The sequence below is a fragment of the Mustela nivalis genome (assembly GCF_964662115.1).
Source record: "Mustela nivalis genome assembly, chromosome: 8".
Taxonomy (NCBI): domain Eukaryota; kingdom Metazoa; phylum Chordata; class Mammalia; order Carnivora; family Mustelidae; genus Mustela; species Mustela nivalis.
In genome coordinates this window covers 24,067,439-24,086,659 of record NC_139027.1, presented here as the reverse complement: position 1 = coordinate 24,086,659, position 19,221 = coordinate 24,067,439, and the positions used below count along the sequence as shown (strand labels likewise).

At 41.6% G+C, this 19,221-nt stretch overlaps 1 protein-coding gene across 3 annotated transcripts in view; it reads left to right on the top strand.

Moving 5' to 3' along the window:
• The window catches only part of CAPN13 (calpain 13), an 80,566-nt gene that overhangs the window by 12,773 nt on the left and 48,572 nt on the right, over nt 1–19,221 (top strand). For 2 of the 3 annotated variants that reach the window (XM_082745260.1, XM_082745261.1), the window contains exons 2-4: nt 6,651–6,883; nt 16,691–16,769; nt 17,325–17,440. In XM_082745260.1, the coding sequence (XP_082601386.1) occupies nt 6,686–6,883; nt 16,691–16,769; nt 17,325–17,440 (393 nt within the window). In that variant the 5' untranslated portion in view covers nt 6,651–6,685. Of the gene's footprint in view, nt 1–6,650; nt 6,884–15,757; nt 15,904–16,690; nt 16,770–17,324; nt 17,441–19,221 lie in introns of those variants that run through there. The other variant, XM_082745262.1, reaches the window with a different exon arrangement.

The following is a 19,221-nucleotide window of genomic DNA, read 5'->3' as shown; positions in this document are numbered from 1 at the left end:
TCCCATTTTAACTTCTCTATTGTCTTTGGGGCTATATCACTTTTTATTATTTTGTTAGTAGTTGTCTAGAGATTATAATACACATACTCAATCTTCCTAATTCTATTGTACCACTTGATGTAAAATACAGAACAGTTGCAGCCATATAGCTTCCTTTAATTCCCTGCTACTCTTCCTTATGTTATAGTTGTCGTATGAATTATATCTGCGTACTTTGAAATCTCTCCAGACAATGTTATAATTTTTGCTTTAAACACACATATGTGTTTGAAAGAATTTAAGAGGAAAAAAACCAGTCTTGTGTATTTTTCATATATTTACTGTATACTGTTCCTGCAAATTCAGTTTTCCCTGTTATTCTTGCCCTCCAAATTGAAGAACTTCCTTTATCATTTCTTCTGAAACATGTCTTTGGATGATGAATTCTGTTAGATTTTGTTCATCTGAAATGTCTTTATTTCACTACTATTCTTGAAATATATTTCCACTAGATACAGAATTCTGGTTTGGCATGTCTTTCTTTCAACAATTTTATTATTTTTTAAGGGCTTATTTATTTTAGAGAGAGAGGGAGAGAGAGGATCCTTAAGCGATTCCCCACTGAACCCAAAGCTCGATCACGTGCCCTGAGATCATGACCTGAGCTGAAGTCAAGAGTTGGACACCCAACCAACGGAGCCACCCAGAGGCCCTACTTTCAGCAATTTTAAAGTTTTTCCACTGCTTTCTGTCCTTCATGTCTTCTGGTGACAAATCTGTAGCCTTTCACATCATTGTTCCCTTTGATTTCACATGTCATTTTTCTCTAGCTTCTTCAAGATTTTTTCCTTATCTTTGGTTTTTCAACATCTTGATTATGATGTGCCAGTCATGGTTTTCTTGACTTTTCAAGCTTCTTGAATTCATAAATTTGTCACCAAATTTGGGAAGTAATTGGCCATTTCTAAAATACTTTTTCTGCTTTAATGTCTTGATCCTCATCTTCCTGGTTCTGCAACTACATGTAAGTCATACCTTTTGGTATTATATCATGTGTCCACCTATGGCTCTTTTCTTTTCTTTTGGATCCTTTCTTATTCTTTCCTCTTTTTTCACTTATTCTTTCCTCTGTCATCTTCACTCTGCTCTTAGGCCCATCCAGTGAATTTTTGTTTTAAGTTTTGTATTTTGCAACTCTAAAGTTCCCATTTTTTTTTATAACTCCCATCTCTCCATTGAGACTATCCTCTCATTCATTTCAAGTGTGTTTCCTTTATTTTATAATAGCTTCCTTAAAAATTTTTTTCAGATAATTTCTACATCTAGATCATTGCAAAGCTGGCACCTGTCAATTGTGTTTTCTCCTGAGAATAGATCATTGTGTCACAGTTCTTTAATTTTGAGTAGTTTATGATTCTATCCTGGGCAAAGTGAGTGTTACATAGAATCTGTGTTCTAGTATATCCTCTGGAGAACATTGATTTAAAAAAAAAAGCAGGAATCATTATGATTAAGTTCAGACTATGCATTCAAGTACACCTTCTGTAAGGTGCTAAGTGCTTAAAAAATTTTCTCAGGATCATGTGTCTAAGAGGCAGAATGAAGACTTGAGTTGGGATCTTCTAAAGCCATTTAACATTGGGGCTTTTCTTTTTTTCTTTCTTTCTTTTCCCTAGAGTCATTTAACTTCTGTGCATCTTTCCCATATGTTAATAAGAATTTTTCATTAAAGGACTTGCTGGTTATATATGTGTGTGAAACCCTGAAAGCAAACTTTTTTTTTTTTTTAAATTGAGGCCTTCTTGGAAGCTTTTGTGAATCTCCATAAAGACTATTTGATGTGAAATATTTTCCAAACCATTTGACCTCATAATCTGTTATTTATGGAGACTTCTGCTCCACAGAACATACTTGAAAATAGCTGATTTGCAGCATTCATCCCACCAACACTTGTAAGAATTTTATAGAATACCTACTATATGCTGGGCCTGACACTAGGTGCTATCAGACCAAAGATATTATCGTCTAAGTATCCAAGACCTTTCTGCCATTCGAAAGCCTTCATCATCTTTCCATGAATTTCAATAATGTTTACATACTCAACACTGTTGGGTCATTTTCATTTGTGTTTACTGACATCCTTTGCCTTCTTCCTGAGGTCCTTATTGATATGCCCCTGTTCCTTTTTTTTTTTTTTTAAGGTTTTTATCCACATTTTCATCATTTAAAAATTTTTTAATACATTCAGTTAGCCAGCATATAGTATATGTCATAAGTTTTTGTTGTAGTAGTCAATGATTCATTAGTTAACCACTCCTTTTTGATTGCACGCTGCCTAAAATATGCACCCAGTGCTAGGGGAGTTATTGGAACAACCGGGGGTTAGTCACTACTATGGACTGAATTGTGTTCCCCCCACCAAATTAACATTTTGAAGCCCTAATCCCCACTGTGACTCTTTCAGGAGAGAGTTTCAGAAAGGAGATGATTAAGGTTAAATAAGGTCATAAGGTAAAGTTCAAATCCAGCAACAAGACTGTGGTCTTATAAGGAGAGAAAGATATCTCTCTCCCTCTTCCTCCTTCCCTCTCTCTCTTTCTTTCTCTCTCTCTTCCATGGGAGGACACATCAAAACTGTAAGGCAGAGAGTCCTCCCCAGAACCTGGCCATGCTGGTCTCCTGATCTTGGACTTTCAGCCCCCAAAACGGTGAGGAGATACATGTGTGTTGCCTAAGCCCTCACTCTGTGGTATTTTGTTGTGGGCTGAACAGTCTAAGACAGTCACTCAGCTCAGCAGAGGACTGAATCAAACTCACTTTATAGACATTGTGGGGAGCAGGACAGGTTTCACAACCAAGTGCATCTCTTGCCTCCTTCTCATCCTAGTTCTGAGGCTTGATGCATCAGCTCACACCATTAGGGACTTTACATAAGTCCCTTTTACAAAACTTTACAAAAGTTACATAAAAACTTTACAAAAAAAACTTCACAAAAAGTTTACACAAACCCTTTTGCCATTTTTTAGCTCCTCTTTTGCCATTTTTCTTGCCAGATTCAAGACATACCCCAGTAGTGAAACAGCTTTTTATACTAAGTATCAGGAAGGTCTAATCTCTCTTCCTCTCTCTCTTTTTTTAACCTAAGCAGTTGAGTCTTCTCTTGCCTTTATTTACCTTTCACAGTGAAGCAAGACAGAAAAAGAAATAAGCCAAAAAGCCCTCCCTAAAATGACAGACAGGAGAGTTGGTTGGCCTTTTCTGCTGCACACAAAAGTGAAATGTCAAGTTCTGTAGAAACTTCCTGCCTGAGAAAGTGAGTCTACAGGCTGTTTCCTGGCAAAGCCATAAGCAATTCAAGGGGCAACAGGGTGAACATGGTAGGTGTGAGGTCAGTGTGTGGAGTGGGGAGGCTCCCTCCCCTTCCTGTCTACCTTCTCTTTTCCTCATCAAGATTCTCTTCTCTCTCAGAGCCGTGGACCACCTCCTCGACCAACAGACACCCAGACCTGCCACCTGTCACCAGAGTCTTTACTTTCCTTCCCAGGCTGTCAGTTAGCAAGTACAGGGCAGTAGTAGAGCTGAGGACATGGGTGTGATGTCTCATCCCTGGCCCTCACCCCTGCAGGTCCATCTGAGACAAGCTGTCATTCCTAAGAACAGCCCTCATCTTAGAAGGTGTAGGGCATTCTACACAGTCCTTTCATAATCAAAATGATAATATTGCTAATAAACATTACTTAGTGACACTCTCTGTGTACTAGTCACTGTGCTAAGTACTTGACAAGCATGGTTTCATCTGAGTCTTAAAAGAGTTCTACAACATGCACATTATTGTCATCATTTCACAAATGAGGAAAGCAGATATTATATGCAGACTCCTAACTGTCCATTACCCAATGATGAGCAGTGAGGGCCCTACAGATGGCCTGGGAACTGACTCTCGAAGGTAAGTTAAGCCTTTGCAAGATTCTGAAGAAAAGGTCAAGCCAAATTCTTCACACTCACTTGTATATGCAGACTCCCTCTTATATCCCACAATTGTGTTATTAAGAGTAACTACTATTTGGTTTCCCTAAACTAAAATTATCTCATTGCTGGAATTTATCATACACTCTAATTCAATATTTTACTGAAAGGTAGGTGGCTCGGCAATGCTATATTGGTTCCACTGTCCTTGAGCATGTGTGGAGTTGGGAGACCCATAATTTTCACAACTCTCCATTATCAGGTGTCATTGCCTTTTTCTTGAATTGGCAATCAATGTCTATTACTGTTTTTTGCTCTTGAATGATACCTTACTGTTATTTTGGTTTTCTATATAATTTGTTGTGGGCTCTCGTCTTAACCCTATAGTGAGTGGTAAGGTACATTGACATATTTTCACTGTTATTTTCCAAGAGCTAGATTAAAGAAATGCATACAGGGCGCCTGGGTGGCTCAGTGGTTAAGCCGCTGCCTTCGGCTCAGGTCATGATCTCAGGTTCCTGGGATCGAGTCCCGCATCGGGCTCTCTGCTCAGCAGGGAGCCTGCTTCCTCCTCTCTATCTCTCTCTGCCTGTCTCTCTGCCTACTTGTGATTTCTCTCTGTCAAATAAATAAATAAAATCTTAAAAAAAAAAAGTTAACCAACTTAAAAAAAAAAAAAGAAATGCATACAAATTGGGCTAAACCAAATGAAATGGCCTACATTCAAACATTTTTACTTTAGACAAAGCCATATGAAATGGACTATATTTGATAAATTTTTGACCTAAAAGATGACAGTCTCATATGGTCCAACCTAATATGAATTATTCGAATTTCAAGTTATTCAAATTCAAATATAAATTATTTTTACCTCATTCATTAGACATTTGTGTGTGTTATTCCCTCCAAATATGTGTGTACAGTGACACTTTATAGATGATATTCTATGAATCTGTATTATCTAAATAATTCACAACATACTGTAAGAACATTGCTAAGTCTTAGTTCTTAACTGTAAGAACATTGCTAAGTCATTTTAAGTTTGCATGTTTTTTTAATGATCCAAGATCTTGATTGGAAGTTCAATTTCTTTCTTCATGAGTTGTTCATTTATGTCCCTCTTTAGTTCTTTGTCATCACCTGATTCCTTTTTCCCGGTGCAGTGGGAATGGATAGGACCTATAGACTTCAGGGTCTTCTGTGCAATAGTCTGAGAAGCTTGACATGTACACTTTAAGGGCTAAAGAAGCTTTTTCAGTCCAACAGTCAATAAGAATTCAGATGCAAGTCAGCTTCCCTCACAGATGGAGGATGTGATATACATTTTTGTGAATGGCATCAGTTACACACTTATGGCTTCCTGAACAAGAAATCTCAGACTTCCTTGACATCTCTTTAGGGAAATTAGGATGCTGACTTTTATTGAGTGCCCATTGTATGCCAGCCATTCTTCTCATTTAATACTACAACAGACCCTGTGAGGTTGGTACCATTAATCTGTACAGATGGAGAAGTAGGTTCACAGGCTTGAATACTACTCCATATTAGGGAGTAGGTAGTAGGTAGGTGGTGAGAGCCGAAGGCAAACTTTAAAACTCATTTGTTCACCATACTGCCTTTTTTTTTTCCCATCCCACATCTCCTTCCACAGCCCCCATATTTGATTCATCATGGAACCCTATTAGTTCTACCTGTAAAATGACACTAGGATCTGTTTTCCGACATTTTCACTACTAATGGTCTAACACTATCTCTACCATGAACACATGTAGCAGCATCCTAATCTTCTCCTTGTCTCAGTCCCTACCTATTCCCTTCATGTGGCCTCTGACTTGCTCCACAATCTTTTACACAGATCTGATCATGACTGACCTCTTCAACGTCCCTGTAGTGCTTGCAGGGCATAAAACATGTCACAGTCCAGCTTTCCAACCTACTTTCCTGGCCATTTCTGCCAACATTGCTTATCCCCAGCTTCTACCTCACTGACCCCTCCAGATTGGCTCCCTCATTCTCTCTAACACCCATGACCTTTCCAATCCAATTCCTGGGCCTCCACGCTGTTGCTACTAAGGGAACCTGGACAGATTTATAATAATTTATACATATACACCCACTACTTCTCCACCTGGCATAGTCTTCTTCCTTCAAGGCCCCCTTCAAATGTCACTGCCTGTGGGAGAGTCATCCCAGACTTTCCCTGGAAGTTCATAGCTCCTCCCCTTTATAGCCACAAGACTTTGTACCCATTTTTAATTAGACAGTTTCTGCTGAATGATAGCAAATTGTCAAAATGTCTTAACTATCTTTCCCACTTGATAATGAACCCCTTAGGGATAAGGTTCATGTCATATTTATCTATGGATTGCCAGCGTTCAGAAAAGTGCCTGTCACAAGGTCAGCACTCAATAAATGTTCATTAATGTACAAATACCCCCCATAGTCTCTCATGCACATAACAGCATACTGAGCAGCTCTCTGGTACAGCAGATTGAGGCTTGAACTGGGAGAAAGAATGCTTGAATTCTAGTCTGGGCTCACCCACCAATTGGCTCTGTCACTGGGGACAGAAGTGTTTTGGGTCTCAATACTGTCACTTGTAAAAAGGGGCGGGGGACATATGAGTGCCCTTCCAAGGCTCACATCTCATGATGCAAAGGACTTGACAATTTATTCCTAAAAAATCTCTCTCTCTCTCTTGCCAGAAGGAAAAGGCCTTACCTATCTTCTAAGGAGAGTCATGGCATACAACCAAGAGCCTCTAGCCAAGACCCCTGTCATCAAATTCAACGGCCAGGACTTCACCTCCCTGCGGGATCGTTGCCTAAGCAGAGGCCTACCATTTGAGGATGAGACATTCCCTGCAGAGCCTTCTTCCATAGGTCTGCAGCTTCTCCAGGGAAAAGACCTCTCCAGCCTGAGGTGGGTGCGGCCAAAGGTGAGTGAGCCTCTCCAGAACACATTCAGCACCACTGAGCTGCATCCCATGGTACCTCTCACTGAAAGAAGGATGGCCCAAACCAAATGGGAAGGAGAATGAGATTTATCGGGTCCCTCAGCTACAGTATTGTATCCTCAGGGGGACGGAAGGACCCTGTACCAGGAACCAAGACCCTTGCATTCTAACCCATTTCTATCACTGAGCACATCACTGTATTGCATGCCTCATGTTCTCATCTGTAAAATGGGAAACCATGGGTAGGAAGATTGTAATAGTTGGTCTCATCTCCATAATTGAGCCCGTTTGTCTCCATCACTCCTTATTCTCTTCCTTATCAATGTCCTTATTTTTTTCTTTTTCCCTGTTGGAACTTAAAGGCAAGATATCACATCCATCACTTGTACAATAGGATTAATTTAAATAATTGCCTCACCTCTCTCATTTAAATTTGTATTTTCAATCTTGCAAAGGCTTGATCACTTATAAAAGAATTCAGATATCAGCTATACAATTAGGGAGATATTTCAGGGCAACATTCAAAACCCCCTCTTCCCCTAGTATAGCAGATGGCTGCTAACTCAGCTCTGTAGTGAGATGAGCCCTCTGGGTTTTTCTAAACAATATTCAGGGCATGAATCCCCAGGAAAAATTTCTCAGCCCACTTAACATTCTTATAATCTCATCAGCGGCTAAGTTGATGCAAAGGACCCAGGTGAGGACCACTCTGGGGGCCTTAAAGCCCAACTCTGCTGTTCTTGCTTCCAAAAGCAGCCAGCAGGATGTAGAACAAGAGAAAATAATATAATGTCTAGTAAGCTAATAATCACAATATCAGCAAGTGCTACCAAGCACTGATTAAATTCCAAGCACTCTACTTTCAGTAAACCCAGGTTAGGTTATACAGAAAGGGCATTTTCTGATGACATACAATAAGACATTGAACTCTGGAGTTGTCAAGTCTTGCCCTAACCTGAGACAGATTTGAGTTTCGGGGAGGGGAGGGTGTGTGGGGATCAGGTAGCGCTCAGCATTAAATGGTGGTACATCAGGCTTCCAGGATCTATCTCACCAGGAGAGGCATGAAGTTCCCAGCAACGATTCTCTTCTTCTGGCCTTCCCCTCCTACAGAGAGCTGAACAGAGAACTCTATTTAAAGTTTGGAAGGGTTATATTTTTTCCCTTTGTTATTTTTAGGAGGGGAGATTCTTTTAGAAAGTTTTTTTTCCCCCAAGGTGCTGAGTAATAGATGTGAGATCATATTTATAGTGATAAAGAATTTATAACATTTCTATGTTGAAATGGAAGGGTTTCAGAGGAAGAGTTGGGAGTTTCTTATTATATGATTCTAGCAGCATCTCAAATTTTGTATTTTGGGGGCAAGGAGAAATTGAGGCAAACGGAAGTGAGTTGACTTCCTGAGAATCCTGCCAGGGACCTGAAATAGGGGCATACAGAGGAAGCTATGTCTTACTTCCATTCTTCTTCTCAGCAGAAAGCTGAGACAAATGCCTTCCTGTCCCTCATCACAACATTTACATTTCTATTTCCCTGAGTTTTTCATGTGTCTTCTCTTGCTTTGTCTCTTTTGTTCTTTCTCTGTTACATTAAGAAGAACACAGATTTAGACAGGTGATGCAACTTGCATAAGATGGCAGTTAGTGAGGGAAGGACCTGGGATTTAAATTAAGATTCTTCATTCCACATGGTGCACTTTTCTTCACAGGGGATTGTGTACCCAATAGGGCTCTGTTAGGATTTGCATGAATGAATAAGTGTGTGAGTGAATGAAGGAATGACTATCTACAGGTCCTTGATGTGGGTTTCAAGCTCCATATGTGCAATTGAGAATCCGTAGGTTGACTTGTTTAACAAGTAGGATGGTAGATGAGAAGGCCAGTGAACTCACCCTTTCAAGATGGTGACACCCCAACTGCCAAAACTTATAGTTGTTCCTGGAAGGAGCCTTGGAAGAGGAGCCATGGTCAGTGTGGCTCAATTCTAGTTGTAAAAGCCAGTACTTACACACTGCTGACTATATGGCAGGCCTGGCTTTAGAGGATTTGACTCATTGAATCCTCAGTGATGTTATAAGGAGGTATAATTATTAACCCCATTTTATGGATGTGAAATAGAAACAGACTTAAGTGACATGCCCAAAGTGGTATAGCTGGGATTTGAACCCTGGGCTCTGTCTCCAAGACCTGTCCTTCTATCACCACACTATCCTGTTTTCCATTAGGCCTCCTCATAAGCTCATGTTGTGTTCTGGGCTCCTGTTGGCCACAAATATTTTGTGCATCAGTAGATTCCTTGCTTGTCTGGTAACCAAGAATCAATGTCTGTGTCATGTCCTACTTTCCAATTTTTAGGTGAGAAAGAATGGGGGTAAAAATGAAATGTTGTATGCGTTCCTCATATGGTTATTTTAAGGAATGAAGACAATACTCAGAAGAGTGTCTAGCACATTGTAAACACTTACCAAACACTAGCTATTGTTACTACAAATAATTTGGGAAGGATGTCATAGGGAAGCAGCCTCAGGGGCTGTCCTTTTGGATCCCTTGGGTTTTCACACTACAGTCAGCTTCTTCCCTCAAATAGTTTCAACAAACACTTTAAGGGGAGAAATGTAGGTCAGATGAAACCATTTGAGAACCTAGGGGAGCCTGGCAGGGAGTGTGGAGAATGACTTTCTTCTCGTGTTCTGCTAACTCTCGCTACTTTCAGAGGTTGCCTCCCAGTCTAGAGTTTGTCCAGTCACTGTCCAGAGGTCTGCCTGGCACTCCTTCAAGTTCAACAATGTAATGACTGAGATGGTACCAAGGCTCCTGAGGCCATCTTCACATCCTCGGCTTTTCCAGAAAATGGGGACCTTCCATCCTCTAGGCAATTGTCAAGCCATCATGGACATCATTGAAATTGAGTACTCACTTGGGCTTGGTAGATGCACTAGTAGCCCAACAGTCAGGGGCATAAAACTAGACTCAGTTTTTTATGCCTTATACAAAAAAAGTTGTTTGATGTCCCATAATGTCCTCTCCCTCTTTTTTTCTCTCTATCTCTGTCTTTCCTTCCATCCTTCCCTCCCTCCAAGAGTCAACCTAATCCACTTTGCTGCTGGAATTTTGAAATAGAAGTTCCTTCATATCCTGCTTCATTCAACTTCTCTTTGTTTAAGAAATTTCCAACCCACCCCTCACACTGTCTCCACTGGCAGGTGATCAGGTTCTAGAACAGCCTGGGACCCTGTGCTGAGCCAATGGCACTGATGAGACTCAACTCCTCATCAGCCTCAGCACTGCCTGTAACCCCCCATGACAGCAAGAGACAATGCTGAGAATTAGACTTGTACATGGGGTATCTATTTGTTAATTTCCCTGAATGAAAGTTGACATTAGAGTGACTTCCTTTTAGAATTTTAATTTCATAAATAATAACAAATCCCATTTATCAAGTATACACATACATTAAGTATTAATCTAAGCACTTTACATATGACATTTCATTTAATTACCATCATAGTACTGTAAGGTAGCTAATATTATTATCCTTATTCAATAGATGATCACTGTTCAGTAGAACTTCCATGATGGCAGAGTCTTTTGGTGCCATTCAATACAGTAACCACTAGTTATATGTAGCTATTGGCTACTTAGAATGTGGTTAGTGCAACTGAGGGATTGCAGATTAAATTGAATGTAAAGTAGTCACATATGACTTGTGGCTAGCATATTGGACAGCACAGAATTATGGGTATAGATCTTCACAGCAGAGTCACCAACACATATCAGACTGAGAGGCTGCAGTTTCATTTTTGCCCCCATTCTTTCATGACAACTGAAGAAGGATCTGTGGGCCCAAAACACGTTCTCTGATGGGTGCTTAGAGCTCCAAACCCAACCCCATTATGGTTTCTGGCTCGTGGCCACCCCAGAATGAAGTATCGCCTACCCAGGTAACAACTTTTCAACTTTTAAGTAGCCAGAGTGGAGTTTCTAAAAGGATCATTCACTAGAAATGATTCACCTTGGGACCAAAATGAGTTCTTCAGAAAAGGAAGAGATTAACAAAATAGGCATATAAGTGTAGGTTACAAAGGCAGCAGGTAACTGAAAGTGATAAAGTGATCATGCCCGAACCAAATGTCGTTGAGCCAAAGAACTTTGACACCAATAAAACAAAGCTCTCTAGCAAAAGTAGAAAAGGAGTAACACTGCCATCTGGCCCAGCCTGAACTATGGCCACCCTCTGAAAGATACATTTAGCCTGTTTCTGAATGCCAAGATGATAAACCTGGTGCTCCCTCATCCAGGAGGCAGCACACCCTCTGGGACTGTGCATTAGCAGCCTCCGATGAATGCAAGAATCGCTCCAAAGTATACCAAGGGAGGTTGTAGGAAAAGACATGTCCAGAAGCGATCACAGGAGACTGCCTGGTCTGGTACCACCTAAGAGAGTATTTTCTAAGATTCTAGGCGTTCTTGCCTTACATGTGCTTCTGATATACCTGATATAACACAGATTGCCCCAAAAAGTTTGCCTTGAGAAAGGACTTTTCAATGTGGAAGTTTCTAAGATTACTTGTATGACTGTTTCTGATGGCTTCTGTAATAATCAAGGTTCTCCAAAGGAACAGTAATAATAAGATTTGTGCGTGTATGTGTGTGTGCATCCATCTATTATATAAAAAATACCTAGACTTAGACCATTGATTTTTTTTTAAGATTTTATTTATTTATTTGACAGAGAGAAATCACAAGTAGATGGAGAGGCAGGCAGAGAGAGAGAGAGAGAGGGAAGCAGGCTCTCTGCTGAGCAGAGGGCCCGATACGGGACTCGATCCCAGGACTCTGAGATCATGACCCAAGCCGAAGGCAGTGGCTCAACCTACTGAGCCACCCAGGTGCCCCAGCCCATTGATGTTTTTACTGTGAGGAACTGATCCACGTGGTTATGGGGGCTGAGACGTTCCACATGTCTGCCTTGTGCAACCTGGAGACCCAATCAAGCCAGTGGTGTAGTTTAGTCTGACTGGGGGCTGATGGTGTCATTCCCTGTCCAAGAGCAGGAAAAGACTAATGTCCCATCTTACAGTCAGGCAGAGAAGGGACAAATGCTCCCTTCCTCTCCCTTTTGTTTTATTGTGGTCCTCAGTGAATTGGGTGGTGCTCCTGGGCACTGGGGATCACAACCTGCTTTCCTTAATTCTGATTCAAATAAATGCTAATCTCATCGGGAAACACAGACACACTTAGAAACAATGTTTAGCTGAGTATCTGGGGACCCCATGATCCAGTCAAGTCATAAAAGTAACCATTGCGACTGTTTTCCATACAAGTGATGTCTCAGAGCCCCTGAAGAGCCCATCTCACAGAATCGGAAAACCCTAACAGGGAGAAGCCCCTGTCTGCTGGTGAGGTCAGTGGGGAAGAGCTAGGCGCTGTGGAGCCCCATTGCCGGCTTCACAGCCCATTCCTGTGGCTTCTGGAACAAAGTTCTCAGCTTCCCTGAACCTGTCCCTGGCCCTTGGTGGGGCCTCTGAATCCTTGGTGTTGCTGTGTATGACCTGAACCCAACCCCCGCTGACCCACTGAATCCTGGCTGTGGGAGGCAGCACCCAGCAGTCTGCCTGTCTGTGAAGGTCCCAGGAGACTGAGTCATGCTCAGGGAGGACACTGCTTCTTGCCATTCTTGTCACACTTCACTGCCCTGGTGTGCTCGTCCCCCCTGGTGACACCCACAGAGCACGGCCATTTCTCTCTCTATTTTTTTAAGTTTGAATTTAAATTCCAGCTAGTTAACCTGGTGTGATATTAGCTTTGGGTGTACGATTTAATGACTCAACACTTCCAGACCACATCCTGTGGCGGTCCTCACAGCAGGTGTCCTCCTTCATCACCATCACCTGCTTCACCCATCGCTCCATCCCCTCCCCCAGTGACTATCAGTTTGTTCTCGATAGTGAAGAGTCTGTTTCTTGGTTCGCCTTTCTCTCTCTCTCTCTCTTTTTTTCTCCCCTTTTTTCCCTCTGACTTATTTTGCTTAGCATAATATTCTCCAGCTCCATCCATGTTTCTGCAGATGGCAGGATTTCATTCTTTTTGAAGGCTGAGTAATATTGTGAGGTATATACATCTCTCTCACATCTCTATCCGTTCATCTTTACCTATTCTCTCAGCAAGTCAGCCCAGAGATGAAAATGCTTCTGGGTATAATTTCCATCTCTTTCTACTTCTCCTTTTTTAAAGATTTTATTTATTTATTTGACAGAGAACGAGAGATCACAAGTAGGCAGAGAGGCAGGCAGAGAGAGAGAGGAGGAAACAGGCTCCCTGTGGAGCAGACAGCCAGATGCGGGACTCTATCCCAGGACCCTGAGATCATGACCTGAGCCAAAGGCAGAGGCTTAACCCACTGAGGCACCAAGGCGCCCCCCTACTTTTCTTTTCTTTTCTTTTCTTTTTTTTTTTTTTTAGGATTTTAGTTATTTATTTGACAGAGAGAGAGAGTGAGCAGGAGAGGGAATATAAGCAGGGGGAGAGGGGGAGGGAGAACCAGGCTTCCCACCGAGCAGGGAGCCCGATGTGGAGCTCAATCTCAGGATCCTGAGATCATAACCCGAGCCAAAGGCAGACACTTAACTGACTGAGCCACCCAGGTGCCCCCTTACTTCTCTTAAAAAAAAAAAAAAAAAAAAAAAAAAAGGTTGTATTCATTTGAGAGAGAAAGAGAGAGCATGAGCAGAGGAAGAGGGAGAGAGACAAATACACCCCTCACTGAGCAGGGAGCCTGATGAGGGGCTCCATACAAGATCTCGAGATCACAACCTGAACCGAAGTCAGATGCTCAACCCACTGAGCCACCTCGAGTCTCCATTTTGCACACTGAGCTCTTGTTAGATCACCCAACACCACTCTAAAGCCCAGGCTGGGGAAGAAACAGTCCCCTCAGAGGACAGGAGACACAAATGAAGATCTTGTGCCCAACTTTGATGCAGACGATTCCAGGGTTTGCCCCCAGACTTGCTACTGAATATTGATTTGCAATAATTGCCACTTCATTTTCACAGCATTAGGATGTCCTTTTGCCCCTGATTACACTTTTTTAATTTAAATTTTTATCATTTTAGTGAGTCAGAGAAAGTTCTGGTGCATTTCTTAGAAGGATATAAATTATTTCTCCTTTAGCCCGTGTAAATGCTACTTTATATTAATAAATATCCTGATATGAAACCATCCTGGTATCCTAAATCAGTAGTGTGTGTGTGTAGGTGTGTTGTGCTTTCGCTGTCTCAGGCTATACTGGCTTCTTAAAATAAATGGTGGCCATTTCTTTTTGCCTTCTTTCTTATATTGAAAATTTAAGTGACATAGGAATTGTCTATTCCCTGAAAGTTTGAGAGAATTCTGTAGGAAATCATACACCTTTAGAAGCCTTTACAGAGCTGTTAGGGGTATATTCTTTATCATCTGAAAATACTATCATAAGGTTATTGATTATTTTTTCAGTTTATTTACAAACTGGACTCGTTTTTGATCGTGTTCCTTTTAGTCAGAAAATCATCGCTCTTTTTAAATTCATTCATATAGAATTTTACATCATGTTTTTGTATTGCTAAAACCTCATTTGTATTTCTAATTTTAGTTGGGTTTCTTTACCATCTTTGCCAAAGGTGGGGTCTATGTAAACCTTCTCCCCCAAATGGAATGAGTTATTTGCTTTCTTAATCTTGCTGTTTTTCTATATTAGAATTTGCTAATTGTCTCTTTTATCATTTTTTTCTGCCTATATTTGAGTCCCTTTTCATCCTTCTAGCATCTATGAATTGACTGTTTAATTCATGTTTTTATTCTATCATGTTTAATAATGAATGCATTTGTGGCTCTGGGTTTGCCTTGGAGTATGGCCTTTTTAATTTTGCAAATATTACAGAAGAAGGGAATCAATATTTATTGACCATGTACCTTGTCTGATGTTCTGCTAAGTATTCACATCCTTCCTCATTTGTAAAATGGAAAGACTCCTGCTTTGCAAGGCTAATGGGAGACGGTGGGTGTATAAAGCCCCCGGACTCCAGCAAGGCAACCAGTGCCTCGATCGTGTCTCCATTTTGCACATGAGGAAACTGAGTCTCAGCAAAGTCAAGGGAGTTGTTCAAGGTTACTCAGAAAGAATGAGCGGCAGGATGCCACACCAGGTCTGTGTGAATGCCTCTCAGCACACCCATTCCCCCTCTGCAGTCCCTGACCGGAAACCAGTAACAAACAGCAGAGGAGAGATGGGACTATTGGCAGGTCAGGGAAGCTGAGCAAAGCTGTATTTGCTCCCAGTCCCAGGCCCAGTGGCCTCTGCTCTCTCTAATTCCCACCAGTGGAGAATCTTGAGCATCTGCTCCCTGACAGCAAACCCCAGAGAGACTTTCACTTCCTTTTTGCAGGAGAAAGGGAGGGGGAAGCTAGTAGAAGCGCCCCGAATTCTTTAGAACTGGGCAAGTTGCTCCCTCTCTGGCCCTGCAGTAGTCTGCCCTGCTCATGTGTTGGGGGAGTCCCCGCGTCTGCCCAGGCATGGGTATTCTCCCGGGGAGGGCTTGGAGCCCAGATGTAAGTAGATGGTGGGCACCTATGTATCTCCACCTGGGGAGGGTCTGGGCATGAGTGCATTTCTCCTGGGCTCTCCCAAGAGGCCAGTTTTTTGTACAGAAGGCAGTGGGAGCATGTTCAGGGTGGGGCAAGCTGGGCTGAGGTGTTTGCAGACATGCACACCTTTGTTTGCCTTTTGGCATCCCCACCAGGAAACTGGCAGTTTATAAAGGGCTGGCAGGTGTCTCAAGGCACAGGGCTCTGCACATTCACGGCTGTTGAGGAAATAAATCCATTTCCACTTTGTGGCCCTGTTCTCTGGGGACTTATTTGTCAATGTAAGAAAAAATGATACAGGAACAATTACCAGAGTATGCAAATGCAAAATTATGCAGTGGAAATGCAAGAAGAGCCCCAGGCACAGAGAGGGCGCTGAAGGTAATCCTGCAGACTTCCAGTAGGGGAAAGCTGGGGAGTGCCTGGGGACCCTGGGCCCAAGCAAGTCCCTTCAGGAGCTTTCACAATCCTTGTGTCTCCTGAGAGTTCCTGCAGATTCTCCCCAGACATGGTAGCCCTGCAGGTCCCTCTGGCAAACCCCTTTCTAAGGCTGCCAGGGTCTCTGAGTGTCAGAATTCAGGACACGACTGGGCGCGGTGTAACAGCATCCAAGACCAGGGATTGGGGGTCTTCCAGAATCAGTCTCTGAGTTAGCCAGGGAGTAGGCGAGGGTCTGAGTAACACGTCTTATATCTATCCTGTAGAGCACATGGCTAGACTTGAACCTGGATCCCAGAAAGCCTATACTGACTTCTGAGAGGGGGCATTCCACAAGGAAAGTTTTATTATGCTTATAAAAGTGTCCTGTAATAAATATATCTCTTTTGGGCAGGTTATTTATAACCTGTTACTAAAACACTGCTTGTTGGAACTGGGAGGGCTCTTTGATGTAAGGATCCCGAGTCCTTATTTATGTTCCTCTCCTCATGCATTTTGCTTATTGCATGTCTTGCCTGTCTAGTCAGTTACATGCGCCACCCCTTTGACACCTGCCTTGCTGATAGCCATCAAACCAGAAGAATGAGGGAAACGTTCCTAACTCAGATTTTAGGCACCTATTTAAGAATTAACCTCTACCCCTCAAAGACAAAGTGAGTGATGTCTTAGGTACCACCTGGAGACACGGAGGAATGAAAGATGATCATGGCTTTTCTCCCTCTTGCCTAAGGATATATTAAATGGGAAATCAGAGCCTCACTTCATCCTGGAAGGTGCAAGCAGATTTGACATCCAACAAGGAGAAGCTGGTAAGGACTCAACAGCTTTGCTCCGGGCCCTGGACTAAGCAGGCTGCCTGAAGTCAGCCTCCAAGTAGGGAGAGACAAAGGGTGGTGCCTACCCAGACCTCAGAGTTCTACCCCAGCTTCTGAGGAGGCAAGAGCATCATCCTTGGTGCTGGTGTGGATGGACTGTTCACTCTGGCAACAACATATCCTAAAACTTCAGCTCTGGGCATCTCTGGCAGAATGAGAATCAGAGGCAGGTTGGCCCACCCACCCTGCAGAAGCCTGGCTGGGTCTCTCCTCACTTTCCTCATCATTGACATTTCCACCCCTCGAGTCCCCTTTACCTTCGTTCCAGCCATGCCCACCTCCATCATCCCCACACCACTAAACCCCATCACCACCAGCTCCTTCTCTATCTTGTTTGGATCTGGCCCTAGTGAGACCTTCCCCAGTTCTCACCATTCAGATAGGGAAAAAAAAAAAAAAAAGCATTATTCAGAAGGAGGCATATGGAGACCTGTGGAATGTGTGGGGTGGGGCTTCGGTAGAACTCTCATGGCTTACATTCCCTTGCAGGAGATTGCTGGTTCCTGGCAGCGCTGGGCTCCTTGACTCTGAACCAGCAGCATCTGCAGAAGATCCTGATGGACCAAAGCTTTTCACACCAGTATGCAGGGATCTTCCGTTTCCGGGTATGTGCACTGCTGGGATGCTCCTTAGGTGGATGGGTTCTCTGAAAGCACAGGGAGGCGAGCATCTTGAACACCCTTGTGGTCTGCTAGCTTAAGATGGAAGAGTCACCTATGTGTTAATTACTTTGTCTCTCTCTATTAAAGGACTTGAGCTCAACATCTGGCAGCAGAGAGGAAGCATGAGAGTAAAAAATAAATGTTTTCATGTAAATAAATAGAAATGGCAGAAACAATTAGCAAAAAAAAAAAAAAAAAAAGTCATTAATCAAGAACCCTGTACATCATTGAGCCTTTGTCTCTGTTGATCCCTGTGCCATACATATTTTGCTATTTGGATTACAGGAGCTTTAGAATCAGATGCAACATCTGGTAGAATAAGTTTTCCTTCATTATTCTTTCCTCAAAAATATCTTGGTAATTCTTGCACATTTATTTTTCCATGAGAATATTAAAATTGTTGTGTCTAATTAAAAAGAGACGCCACTGTGATGCAGAGTGGAGCAGCACTAAATTTATGTACTAATTTGGAAACATCACATTTTTATTATTTTAATTATTCCTTCCCAGAAACGTGGTCTATCTTTCTATCTATTTAGAACCTCAATAAAATGTTTTTAAGCCCTTCAATAAAATGTTATAGTTATGTTTCCATATTGGTGTGACAGCCTTCTCATTAAATATATACCCAAATATTTTACAATTTTGTAGCTAGTATGAATGAGATTTTCCCCCTTCATTTCTAACTAGATGTTGCTGACAAGAGGAAAGCCACTCCTTATTATATATTAAATGATATCTAACCACCTTACCAAGTTCCTTGATTAGTTTCATTTTTTGTATGTGTTTTTTTAATTAACTGATATTCTCTGCAAATAAAGATAATTTTGTCTCTATTTTTAATATTTCTAGAACTCTCTTTGCTCTGTTGTATTAGTTAGAGGGTCACAATCTTAAATAAGAATGACAAGAGCAAAGTCCTATGTTCTCCTGATTTTAGTGATGTTCTCTCCTGCTGTGCTATTTTTTTTTTTGATGCACTGTGGGATTCAATTTGATAAAATTTTTATTAGAATTTTTGCATCAATATCTTATCTAGAATTGTTTTCTAGTTATTTTGACTATGTTGGAGTTAGGCTGGCTTTTTACACTGTGTCCATTGACTTTTACATACCTCGATCTGAGATAATTTGAACAATTGGTTGTTAATCATTGCTTATCTGTTCTTTCAAAGTAAAACAGACAATCGTTAAATCATCTGGAACTACCTGTATTAATTGTAAGATAATATACTTTTGGTATTTGTTAAGTTTTGGTAGTAGAGTTTTAGATTATTTAAATTATGATCAGAGAATATATTCATAAAATCTCTACATTTGGGGGACTTATTAAGGTTTTATTTATGTCAATTCTACAACAATTTTTGCAAATGCTTCATGGACATATGAGAATATCTGGTGGGCAAAAGTTTTACATGTGGACTCAAGCTTGCCAATTTGCAGATTGTTGTTTCTGCAATTAACTTTTTTTTTTTATCTTGGCTTATTTTTTTTGTCTGCTTGATTTAATCAAGTCCTAAAAGAGGTGAATTGAAGTTCTTCCCCAAAGCTCTACCTTGGAGGGTTTCTCTTATGTTTTCAGATGTTTAGGCTTTAAACTTTTCCTGTTCTATTCTGTGATGCCTAAAGGTTTATGTTCTTGCTATCCTGTGGTTGGAGTAAAGTCCACACGCTATCCCTCTTTTTTGTATTTAATGTATTGGGCTTTGAATTCCTTTTTATCTG